We start from the raw sequence: 13,615 nt of genomic DNA, 5'->3' as shown, positions 1-13,615 counted from the left end.
AATCTTTGCTGGGCCTTGTTACATAAAATTGATTTAGATTTAATTCACTAATAAAACTCCTCAATAAATAATACACCTCTCCAAAAAAATAATACACTTTAAAAAATGATAAACTTTCAACAACAAAAAAATAATACACTTTGATTTATGGATCGGATGGATTATCCATCCACTAAAATCTAATAATGGATGGATTGGATGGACTTTTTTTTTAATGGATGGACCGGACGGTTTTTTCTTAAGAAAAAAAATAGTGGATTGTAATGGATTAATGGACTTTTTTTAATCTATCCATTAGGATCCAAATCCATATCCATCCAATCCATCAATTTTGCCACCCCTACCTTTGACATAACGAAAGTTGACCAGATATCGGCTACTTGATGGTCATAAATTATCCTCCAGCCAAGGCAATCAAAGGCAAACTATGAAGCACTGATACGGACACGGACACCAGACACGACACAAACACTGACACGCCGACACAGCTAATAATTTGAAAAAATCTTATAATCCAGTGTAATTACAAGTGTCGATGTCGTGTCGGTGTCGGACACGCCTAATCCGATGAGTGTTCGTGCTTCATAGAAGGCAAGAGATAAGTCAAATGGCACAATTCCTATAATCACACCTCGACTAATTGCATCATCTTTTGAAGAGTCGTTTAAAAGTTAATCGAGGAAGACATGTTCAAGTTAGGCGATAAAGAAGTTTCAGAAATGTCCGTTAATATTGACCCCTTCCCAGTCATAGAGATGGTCATGGTATCATTTTGTGACCCAAATGGATTTAGAACGACTGGTAAGGGCAAGAAGGTGATAAGCAGGTTTGGCAGCCTAATTCTGGATAGCCAAGGAAACGAGAAGATGGATGGAACATTAGCGTTTGATAGGATAGCCACCACCAAAATCCCATTCACCAATAGTTCTTCAACGAAGGAATCACCAGAAAAATTGTAAGATCTACTAGACCAGCAAGAAACGTACAAGGCTGAGACCATAGCATGTGATACCATGCTAACCAATAAGAAATAGGAGAATGAGGCACATGAATTGAATTTGCTTGGACCATCAGTCGAACCACTAATTAAACAGTAAAACTTAAATAAAGTTTTCTAGTAGTAGTATTTGGCTTATTTGATCTATTGGTCCCTTAAATAATTTCAAGATTTCATTTTGGTCCCACATTTAATAAAACGTATGTTTTAGTCCCTCACTTTTTACTCCGTTTGCCAAATAAATCTCATCCGTCAAAACAATTGGTTTTCCGTTACTATGAGTCCACGTGGCAAAAACTTCATCTTCTTCATCAATCATGTTCATAAATTCATAAAAAACTTCATTCCAATCCAGAAAAAAAAAACCAGAAAAATAAATTAAAACTAAAAAAAAAAATTGGATCTATTTCTTCATTCCTCACCACAACAACACAGCAACACAAAACCCAATTGAGTTTATCTCCTTCCCTATGCTTTCCATTCTTCTTCTTTCTTCTTCGTTTCCATCTTTTTTCCCCCTTCTTTTTATGTTTTTTCTTATTCTTGGTTTGTTCCTAATTGAGTTCTAATTAAAACATAAAAACCTTTTACTTCCTCCCTTATTCTCCTTTCGATTGACCCAGAGAGTGTTAAATCTCAAAGAAATCCAATTCCTTTTTCTTATATCTTTGATTCTAACTCAAACGAAGACCCATTTTTCATACGAAATAGGTTTGAATGTTTCAATTTATGCAACTTCAAGTTTTAATTCCAGTTTATGAACATTTGCTTTTGTTCATAAACGATTTTGTTTTCAAGTTTTTGATACCCATTTTCCAGATTATGGATTTGTTGGTTTAATTTTTGTATTCAAGTTTGCAATTCCAGTTTGTTTAATTTTTGTTTTCAAGTTTGCGATGCCAAGTTTTTTTCTTTCAAGCTTATGCATTTGTTGATGAATAAATGAATGAAAGAAAGGAAATAAAAATTCTTCTTTGTGAGAATGAATGAATGAAAGAATAAGAAATTTAGAGATGGATCCATGGCAGTGTGTTTGTTGAGTAGAATGAATGTTGTTTGTGTTTGTTGTTTGTTGAGTTGATGGCCGTGACGGAGGAATATTGTTTTTTTGATGAATTTTGATTTTTCTGGGTTTTTCTTTAGAGTATTACTTTTCCCACCCTATGCCTTTCCTAGCGCGCCCTATTTTTTTCCAAAATTACCCTCGGGGATTTCCGGATTATATAATCCGGAATGAAGCAGTGCACAGAACTGAAACAGAACTGAAACAGATTTTCATGTCATCGTGGTTTTTATCATTTTTTTTCTTCAATAAATCATTATATATGTTTGTATAAAAGACAATTAACTTAAATATTATATCAAAAAATGATTATATATATATCATTATACCAAAAAAAAGTTGAATTTTGAATTTATATCATTACACATTTCACCTAATGATATACATTTCAACTAAACTAATGATATATATCTAATCTATGGCGCCGAAAGATCAATGGGATTATCATCCATTTCAACCTTCAAACCAGGAGCAGGACCAGCACCAACCCTCTCATCGGGATCAAGATTTTCAACAACGTACAACTCTTCATCATCTTCTATGACCTCAACACCCGCCGCCCGACTTAGCTCATTATAATCTGCCATCCGGCTGACATATCTATCAGGCCATGTGTCTGCATCCTCTCGATGGTATTGTCTCCATAGAGCGGAAGTGGGAGGAATCGGACAACCATCCTTCAATTTCAAGGCCATAAAATGGTTGTCATTCACATATGCCAGACATATCAACGGATCGATAGTTGGAGGCGGCGGTGGACCACATAGAGGGAAAAAGGTTTCTGATTTCCCAATGGACAACACAACAACCGTTTGGTTGAATTTCTGTGCGATGAGGAACCCCATATCCAGCATTGTCATCCATTTATCCGGTGGTGCAATGCCAATATCGGAGTAGGATAGAGCGTCCAAGACCTCGTTATACCGCCTATCATCATTAATCATCCTCCGATAGCGGTCATTTTCTACACCGATAAGCTCTTTGTAAAGGTTGTACCGGACTAATACGTGATCATCAACAGTCAAGTTACGTAGGACCGCAACTGCTCGGAACCCACAATGGTCATCATCGGGTACATCCGTAACCTTTTCAATAAAGCCATGCATCCAAATTGGGATTTGGTCTTTGTTTGGTATGTGGACCTCAACGGGTGTTGGCTTCTTGGGATTTTTTGGAATTGGCTTAGGAGGAGTAGGAGACATGTTGCTTTTTCGTGCTCTCTTTCTACTTGTCCCTGTTGACCGTGTCTGTGAACCCTGTGTTTCTTGCTCTTGGGAGTCAACAATCTCCCATAGGGAAGGGGACCGCCTTGTCGATCGAATGCTTTGCTTATCTTTCTTTGGAGCTCTTTTGGTGGTGACCTTATTTGGCGGTGGACGCATAGAGGTGGTTTCCGGTAAAACAAATTGCCGGAATTGTTCTTTCAAATGCACTTTCATGTTGTAATCGGTGTCCTTGAACCGCGCCTACAATGTGTAACAAAACAGTCAGAGGAAAACCAGTCAGAAACATGCCATTCTGTTACTACTGGTGACTTCCGGATTATACAATCCGAAATAGACAAGCTAATCCGGATTGTATAATCCGGAACTTCCCGATACACCCTTTGCATGAGCCTTAAATGCACTTGCATGGGGCGTAAATGCTACTTATCCGGATTACATATTCCGGAATACAACTGTTATGTCCGGATTATATAATCCGGATTGCACCAGTACATAATACAGAAACAGAAATCCTGGGCAGAACATAAACAGAGACAGTTTTGAAAAAAATACCTGGAGAATATCCCATTCTGGCAATAGAGAGATGTCTTCTTTTTTAAGCTTCGGGTCAACCTCGTACTCGAACCCCAACCTCTTCCAGTAGGTGTGAATTTCTTCCAAACGAATGGCGGTGCCGTTCTTGATCTTCAAAGCTAGCATACATGCACACGGTAACCCGTATGTGATCAAACTCAAACAACCACATCTTGATTTATCCGTACCAATTTCAAGTGCTTTATTGTACTCCACTACGAGATGATGCAAAGCTTCCCTTGAAATGTTCCGGATCAACCTAGACCAAAACACCTTGTCTTTGAACCGATGTTCAAGCATGATAATGCTCGTCTGAAACGAAGCATGTATTGCGGTATGTTGCAGCTCTAGCATGGCATGAACGGATTTCCAGTTTGTGCTCAAATCACCCATACTACTACTCAGATACTTTTTCAACCGAGCGTGTGCAGATTCAGCTCTGTTTGTTGTAGTATTCCCCATATGAAGGTGTTTCTCAACCCAAAACCTCACAAACTTATCCTTAACCGGATCCAAAATTGTCTTTTCAACATAATCCAAAAACTTGGGAAATTTTGCGCATACAACTTTGAACCGGGTCCAATTATCAATATATGCTTCCTCCGTGTCGGAGTCCACAATAACCATCCATGCAGCCATCACAGTCTTCACAACCGAACCAGGCTTAATTGGTTGCCCATTCTTGCCTTTGAGATCCGTCACTTTGCAATCCACTTTACACTTTGCTCTCACATTTTGTCCAATGTGATATGAGCACAACAGAGTAGTAGCTTTAGGGAAAATCTTTTCCACGGCATTGATCAAAGCATTGTCCCGATCAGTGACAACTACTTTGGGATAGAGATCTTTGGAGTGCAACATCTCACGACACCTCTCAAGAGCCCAATAAACATTGTCTTGCCTCTCAGACAGCATATAGACAAAAGCAATAGAGTATGTTTTCATGGTAGAAGTATTACCGACAAACTCAAGCAATGGAAGACGATACTTGTTTGTCTTGTATGTTGAATCCAACACAAGCACCGTGGAGAAAGTGTTAAACAACTTGATAGACTCTGGTTGTGTCCAAAAAACATCACTGACTTCATCAGAATCATGATACTTCCTACAATGAAAAATTATCAACCAAAGACTTCAAGAGGATAAGTACAGTGAAGATCATACAACGTGATCAAATCTTAATCGCCTAAAAATCGACTAGGGAAAGGTTTATATACACATTACCTTTGCATTCAGACGAAAATGATGATGTTAACACCCTTTTATGGCCAGATTGCTGCTCCAAACCAAGATTTCGCCCAAATGGAGTGTTTTTTAGAGGTGTAGGGAGTGTTTTTGATAAAGGTGGTCTGCTTCAGCTAGGTTCTGGAGAACTATATATAACCTAGCTATCCGGATTACATATTCCGGAAAAAGACGTCTACTTTTTCCCGCTCGTTTTGAATACAGGGTGTGCGGAATATCTTCTCCGGAATACAGCTCTTATGTCCGGATTATGTTATCCGGATTGTATTTCAACTGACCAACCCCAAGTTTCGTAAGTCCTCACGAGACAGGGTGATTTTCAAACGGTACAGATTATACATTCCGAATATTGTCCGGAATATATTTTCCGGATAAAGGGTATTTTGGTAAAAAAAATAGGGCGCGCGAGAAGGCCATAGGGTGGGAAAAGTAATACTCTTTTCTTTATGAATCATGTGAAGATGATGAAGAACACAAGAACACAAGGGAAGAAGCCAATTTTCTGGGTTTTTTTTGCCACGTGGACTCATACTAACGGAAAACCAATTGTTTTGACGGATGGGATTTATTTGGCAAACGGAGCAAAAAGTGAGGGACTAAAACGTACGTTTTATTAATTGTGGGACTAAAATGAAAACTTGAAATTATTTAAGGGACTAATGGATCAAATAAGCCTAGTATGTAAAAGGTCACTTACTTACTTTCTCGTCCTTTGTTTTATACTGGAAACCTTTGAAAAAAATACGAGGAAAAAAATGAAATAGTAAAAGGCTTTATTTAGTTTATATAAGATGAAAAACTGGAAAGCTCACATAAAATACAAGGGTGGAGGTATAATATGTTGGAACAAAATGTGTTTAACAATGAACCTTAAAGAGTTTTGATGATAACAAGGTATTAAAAATTGTAAATTGGACTAGCTAATATTTGTTCAAGTGTACAGGACCATAATTAAAAAGTTACATCATCATTGGTTCTGAATGAGCAAATAAAGAGCAAAGGAAACGACATAATTGAAGCTTGGACGCTCCTGAAGGCAACGTGCTCCTGAAGTTAAGTCGCTTCTGAAGTAAGAATAGTGCTCCTGAAGACAAGAGGTCCAGAAGTCATATCATCAGAAGTTGCATCATCAGAAGCTGCAGAAGTCATATCATCAGAAGCTGCATCATCAGAAGCTGCCTCATCAGAAGCTATTTCACCAGAAGCTGAATATCAACTGGATTTGCAAAGATTCAAGAATTGAAGAATTATCACTGCAAAAGCTGTCTATTGGATTCGAAAATGCTACAAAGGATTAGTGGAATTTTGCAACGGTCATTTCAAAGGTGTTTGAAGGCATGTGCTTGCAATTTGGACGAAAGCGTTGACATTTGTACGAATTGTACAACCACGTTCTCCACTACTCTGTTTTGTGTCCACGCTACAAGACAAGAAAACAGCTCCAGAATACGGCTTCGCCTGCATAGATGTTCCTTTAGATAAGGAATGGATTTCAAATTAGTTCTTCATAGGACAGCAACCAAATTAGGCAAAAGATCAAAGGTGAAAGATCAAGCTTCAGCAACGACTCTTTGGGTGCTGACAATTTCACAACGTCTCTTTCACACCTCTATATAAAGGAGTGAAGACCTAGAGATTTTGTAATGCTGAACAACAGACTCTCAATACTTTTACAAGTGCCAAATCTCTGCTGAAATTGTTCTGCATTCACTTAGAATTTCTGTGTCTCAAAGTCATATCTTAGAAATTCTTAAGTCCATTGAGTCTGTATCTGATTTATATTGTGAGCACCTCTGATTGTATATCAAGTGTTCAACCTTAAACAATTTTCTGTGTAATTTTGTTTAGTTAGGAAGTCTCTTGCAGTTGTGCTTGAGCAGGAAGTCTCTTGATTGTGTTCTTGAGCAAAGGAAGTCTCTAGCTTGTGTGCTTGAGCAAAGGAAGTCTCTTGCTTGTGTGCTTGAGCAATTGTAATCAGATATTACTCTTAGTGAAATCTCCTTGGAAGTGCAAGGGGGACTGGACTACTTCCGGATTGTGGAAGGAACCAGTATAATTGCTTTGTGTCGTTCTTCTTCTCTCTCTCTGTTTTATTCCGCTGCGTTTAGATTCTGATCATCACTTCAGAAGCTGTCTCACTTAGCTTCTGATCAGTGTGTTCAGTTTTTAGGAGAAACGAAGAATTTTTCAAAACACAATTCAACCCCCCTTCTTGTGTTTTTCTCACCTTCAATTGGTATCTAGAGCCTTGGTCTGTTGTGTAACACTTAACCGTGCAACAGTCAAAGATCTGAGAAAAACATGTCTACTCCTCCTCCTGCTGGTTCTAGTGATACTAGTTATAAACATGTCTCACATGATTATAGTGATAGTAAGAAATCCAGTGTTGGAAAAATTCCAAAATTCAATGGAGATGCTGAAGAATTCTCTTGGTGGAAGACCAACTTTTACAGTTACATCATGAGCCTAGATGAAGAATTATGGGATATTCTGGAAGATGGTGTTGGTGATTTAGTCCTTGATGAAGAAGGAGCTGCTGTGGATAGAAAGAAACATACTCCAGAACTGAGGAAACTCTACAAGAAGCATCATATTATCAGAGGAGCCCTTGTCACTGCCATACCCAAAGCAGAATACATGAAGATGAGTGACAAATCCACTGCTAAAGCTATGTTTGCTTCTCTCTGTTCAAATTATGAAGGGAGCAAGAAGGTCAAAGAAGCAAAGGCTCTCCTGCTTGTACATCAGTATGAGTTATTCAAGATGAAGGATGATGAAACTATTGAGGAGATGTACTCAAGGTTTCAAACCTTAGTTTCTGGGCTACAGATTCTAAAGAAGAGCTATGTTGCTTCTGATCATGTAAGCAAGATACTCAGAAGCTTACCTGCCAGATGGAGACCAAAGGTGACTGCCATTGAGGAAGCTAAAGATTTAAACACTTTAAGTGTTGAAGATCTTGTTAGTTCTCTCAAAGTTCATGAGTTAAGTCTTAATGAACATGAGTCTACTAAGAAGAGTAAATCAATAGCTCTTCCATCCAAAGGCAAGTCATCAAAATCTCTCAAAGTGGTTGAATCTGAAGAGGAAGAACAATCAAGTTCAGATTCTGAACCAGATGCTGCTGAAATGGCCATGCTCTCAAACAGACTTCAATATCTGGCCAAGAAGAACAGAAAGTTTCTCTCCAGAAGCTCAAGGAAAGAAGATCAGAAGGGATGCTTCAACTGTAAGAAGCCGGGACACTTCATTGCTGAATGCCCTGATCTTCAAAGAGAAAAGTCTAAGGACAAGTCAAAGAGGTCTACATTCAAACCAAGCAAATTCAAGAAGCAGATTAAGCAGAGTTTAATGGCAACCTAGGATGATTTGGGTAGTGAATCTGGATCTGATAAAGAGGAAGCTGATGAAGATGCAAAGGTAGCTGTTGGGTTGGTAGCAACAGCAACTTCAGAAGCTGGATCAGATTCAGACTCAGAAGATGAAAACGAGGTATATTCCAAAATTCCCAGAGATGAACTTGTTGACTCACTTAAAGAACTTCTTACACATTTTGAAGTAAGAACCAATGAGTTGAAGGATTTAAAAGAAAAATATGTTGAGTTGGTACAACAGCAAAAATCAACTCTATTGGATCTGAAAGCTTCTGAACAAGGACTTAGGGGCTTTGACTTCATGTGTAAAACATATGAAGATCAGCTCAGGTTCTTATGTCAGAAGCTACAAGAAAAGTGTAATGAAAAACCTTTAAGTAACCATGAAATTGCTCTTGAAGATTTTATTATATCTGGCATTGACAGAAGCAGAGTAGCTTCTATAATTTATAGCATTTACAAGAACAATGGCAGAGGAATTGGTTTTCCAGAAGTGAAACTTGAGAAAACCAATCTAAAATCTTGTTGTGAATGCATCAAGGAAGGTCTGAAAACCTTCTTTGTACCAGAAGGGGCTGAGTTGGAAACTGTTGTTCAATCAGAACCTGAAGCTTCTAGTTCTAAGGCTAAGATTACTTCAAAGCCAAAGAACTCTAAGTCAAAGGCTATGATCAAATCTGATTCCAACACTTCAAAGGTTAGGATCCTGAAAAGATCAGAACCTATTCCTCAGAGTCTGGTGAAACCAAAATCTGGGGTTCTAAAGTCTAAGTTTCAGAAGAAGACAGTTACTGCTTCTGAAGTACCAAAACCTAAGGTGATGGTTAATCAGAAGCAACCCAACTCACAGCACAAGGTACAAGAAGTGAAGAGTAAAGCCTTAAGTACTAACCTTCCAGGACCCATAGAACAATGGGTACCTAAATCTAAAAATGTCAATGATGCAGGTATGTCTAAGAGCAGTGCCAAAGCAAAGATCATGGTACCTAGACAGCGGTTGCTCAAGACACATGACAGGAGACAAGTCCATGTTCCTCAGCCTAACAATGAAAGAGGGAGGAAATGTGAAATTTGGAGGCAACCAGTCAGGCAAGATCATAGGTACAGGAACTATTGGTAATTCCTCTACCTCAATTAATAATGTATAGTTGGTAGATGGTCTTGAACATAACCTTTTGAGCATTAGTCAATTTTGTGATAATGGTTATGATGTGCTTTTTGAAAAACCCAACTGTACAGTAATCAACAAGGAAGACAAATCCATTGTGTTCAAAGGAAAGAGAGTTGACAATGTCTGTAAAATCAATTTTTCTGAACTGACTGATCAGAAGGTGTTTTGCCTACTATCAGTGAATGATAAGAAATGGATGTGGCACAGAAGGTTGGGACATGCTAACTGGAGGTTAATCTCTAAGCTTAGTAAGTTACAACTTGTGAAAGGGCTACCAGACATTGACTATCATTCAGATGCACTCTGTGGTGCATGTCAGAGAGGGAAAATTGTGAAATCATCTTTTAAAACCAAAGACATCGTTTCAACCTCAAGACCTTTAGAATTACTCCATATTGATTTATTTGGACCAGTGAGTACTGCATCCTTATATGGAAGTAAATATGGATTAGTCATTGTTGATGATTACAGCAGATGGACTTGGGTGAAATTCATAAAGAGTAAAGATGTTGCGTGTGATGTATTCAGTAGCTTCTGCACTCAAATTCAATCTGAAAAAGAATCAAAAATTTTGAAAGTCAGAAGTGATCATGGTGGAGAATTTGAAAATGAGCCATTTGAAGCTTTTTGTGAAAAACATGGAATTTTCCATGAATTCTCTTCTCCTAGAACACCACAACAAAATGGGGTTGTAGAGAGAAAGAATAGAACTTTACAAGAAATGGCCAGAACCATGATTCATGAAAACAATTTACCAAAACATTTTTGGGCAGAAGCAGTGAATACGGCATGCTATGTTCAAAATAGGATCTATATCAGACCTATTTTGGAGAAAACAGCATATGAACTCTTTAAAGGAAGAAAACCCAATATCTCTTACTTTCATCAATTTGGATGTACATGTTACATTCTGAACAACAAGCTCTACCTAAAGAAATTTGATGCCAAGGCCCAAAGAGGAATCTTTTTAGGTTACTCTGAAAGGTCAAAGGCATACAGAGTGTATAATTCAGAAACACTCTGTGTTGAAGAATCTATGCACGTTAAATTTGATGACAAGGAGCTTGAAGATAAAACTTCAAAGCAAGATGAAAGTTTTGCAGAGATACAGGTTCCTGAAGTTACTCCAGAACCTGATCAGATAGCTGAATCTGAAGATAGTCCAGAAGCTGAACCCACATCAGAAGTGCAGGATGAAGCTGCTTCTGATGAAGCACAAGATGGCTCACATCAAGAAGATCCTCCCAGAAACACATTCAAACACAAGTCTTCACATCCTGAGGAGCTAATCATTGGAAACAAAGATAGTCCAAGAAGGACAAGATCACATTTCAGACAAGTAGAGTCAATGATTGGACTAATCTCAATGATTGAACCTACAACAGTTGATGAAGCACTTTCAGATGATGGATGGATCCTAGCTATGCAAGAAGAGTTGAATCAATTTCAAAGAAATGATGTGTGGGATCTGGTACCCAAACCTCAGCACAAGAACATTGTAGCAACAAAATGGGTATTCAGAAACAAGCTGAATGAGCAAGGTGAAGTAACAAGAAACAAAGCCAGACTTGTTGCACAAGGGTATAGTCAACAAGAAGGCATTGATTACACTGAAACGTTTGCTCCAGTTGCAAGATTGGAAGCAATCAGGTTACTTCTTTCCTATGCAGTTAATCATGGCATAATATTATATCAAATGGATGTCAAGAGTGCATTTCTAAATGGTGTCATAGAAGAAGTGTATGTTAAGCAACCTCCTGGATTTGAGGATATTAAATATCCTGACCATGTTTTTAAACTGAAGAAATCACTATATGGCTTGAAACAAGCTCCCAGAGCTTGGTATGATAGACTAAGTAATTTCTTAATCAAGAATGATTTTAAAAGAGGACAGGTTGATACTACACTCTTCAGAAGGACCCTTGGGAAAGATATTCTTGTTGTGCAAATATATGTTGATGATATAATATTTGGTTCTTCTAACGCATCTCTTTGCAAGGAATTTTCTGAGTTAATGCAGGATGAATTTGAAATGAGCATGATGCGAGAGCTGAAGTTCTTCCTTGGCATTCAAATTAATCAATGCAAAGATGGAGTCTACGTTCATCAGTCTAAGTATACAAAGGAGCTTCTGAAGAAATTCAAACTTGAAGATTGTAAAGTGATGAACACTCCAATGCACCCTACTTGCACCTTAAGCAAAGAAGATGAAGGAGCTAAAGTAGATCAGAAGCTGTATAGAGGTATAATTGGTTCTTTGTTATACCTCACTGCATCTAGGCCAGATATTTTATTCAGTGTATGCTTGTGTTCAAGATTCCAATCAGATCCTATAGAATCTCATATGACTGCTGTCAAGAGAATCTTCAGGTATTTGAAAGGAACAACTAATCTTGGACTCCTTTATAGGAAATCCTTAGATTATAAGCTAATTGGATTATGTGATGCTAATTATGCTGGTGATAGGATTGAAAGAAAGTCAACCAGTGGCAATTGTCAATTTCTGGGTGATAATCTTATATCCTGGGCTAGCAAAAGACAAACAACTATTGCTACGTCTACAGCAGAAGCAGAATACATTTCGGCTGCAAGTTGTTGTACACAACTACTTTGGATGAAACATCAGTTGGAAGATTATCAGATAACTGCTAACAGTATTCCCATTTATTGTGATAATACTGCTGCTATTTGTTTGTCTAAAAATCCAATTTTGCATTCAAGAGCTAAGCACATTGAAATCAAACACCATTTTATCAGAGATTATGTTCAAAAAGGAATTTTAGATATACAATTCATTGATACTGAAAATCAATGGGCTGATATATTTACTAAGCCTTTAACTGTTGAAAGATTTGATTTTATAAAGAAAAATTTGAACATGCACTACGTGTCTGATTAGATGTTTGCTTGCTCCTGAATAGGATTTTAGGTTCTGAAGTTAGTTCAGAAGTAGTAGTCCATCAGAAGCTCTTTATTGAGGTTCTGAGGAAAACTCGCTTCTGATGATGACACCAGCATCTGAAGTCCAGAAGCTGGATTTATTGCTTCTGAATAGTTGAATTAGTGGAAACGTTGGGAGTTACCTTTTAAAAGTAACTTCTGGCCCACTAACTTGGTAGTTACTCTGTGAACTTCTGACGCGGCCTGTATGTATTGGTGTATAACTAAAAGGGCAATGATGATTTAATAGCTTTGAAAGTACTTTTCACGCGCCCCCAATTTTGTCATTAATGTTATGTTTGTTTGTCTCTTTTGAATTGCAATCGTTTTACTTTTAACACTTTGTCAATTCACACACTACTCACTCACAACAAACACATTTGCTCTCAAACTTCTTGCGAAGTAAGCGCATTCTCTCAACCTTAGAACCCTAAAATCTTCATCTTCTTCAAATCTTCGTCAATCATCAAATGGCATCATCAAGTTCGCAACGAGGAGATTCAGTATCTACTTCACGAATGGTCCTTGAATATGACTACAGAGGAAGAAGCATGAAATTGGAAGAATGGGATTTACAAGTTCAGATAGAGAATCCAGTGGATTTTGATTCTCTGGGTTTTCATAAGTGTTGGATCAGAAGCTACTTTGAAGAGCAAGGACTCATGCATTACTTCAAAATGTTGAATGGACCAACATACGAAACTCTGGTTAGACACTTCTAGGTAAGAGCAAAATTTTACAACAGAGTGGCATCCCTAGCTGAGGAAAGTCAGATGGTGTTAATATATCCTGAATTAGAAGGGAAAACAAGAGAAGAAATGGGTCTTGCGCCGTTTGTTGAGGATGAAATCAGATCAAGTATCTGCGGTATTCCAGTAAGAATTACTCAATGGCAGATAGAAGCTGTTCTTAAGGTTGAAGCGTCTGGATATTACTCTGGAATTGATCTTTCAAGTGCTGCTGAACAACGCATTTGGAAGGAAAGAGCTAACTTGGTTATATACAATTCTGAAAAGGAGAAGAAAT

General features: G+C 37.9%; 1 protein-coding gene across 1 annotated transcript; it reads right to left on the bottom strand.

The window, feature by feature from the left end:
* Positions 1–2,476: 2,476 nt before the first annotated feature.
* LOC146934120 (uncharacterized) lies at positions 2,477–5,091 on the bottom strand. The gene is made up of 3 exons (XM_085707878.1): positions 5,084–5,091; positions 3,839–4,964; positions 2,477–3,526 (listed from the first exon to the last, which is right to left on the bottom strand). Exons 1-3 carry the CDS (start codon positions 5,089–5,091, stop codon positions 2,477–2,479), a joined length of 2,184 nt encoding a protein of 727 aa, XP_085564004.1.
* Positions 5,092–13,615: the final 8,524 nt, after the last annotated feature.

This window comes from Medicago sativa, chromosome 4, assembly GCF_051527215.1.
Source record: "Medicago sativa cultivar Bolivia chromosome 4, Bolivia_mono, whole genome shotgun sequence".
NCBI lineage: Eukaryota > Viridiplantae > Streptophyta > Magnoliopsida > Fabales > Fabaceae > Medicago > Medicago sativa.
This window is presented reverse-complemented; position numbering and strand designations above follow the sequence as displayed.

Bases quoted from the DNA above. Each gene is read 5' to 3' on its own strand.
- LOC146934120 (XM_085707878.1), bottom strand. The intron at 3,527-3,838 runs GTATTTTTTTCA...TACACATTGTAG, and splicing joins CAGAATGGGATATTCTCCAG to GCGCGGTTCAAGGACACCGA.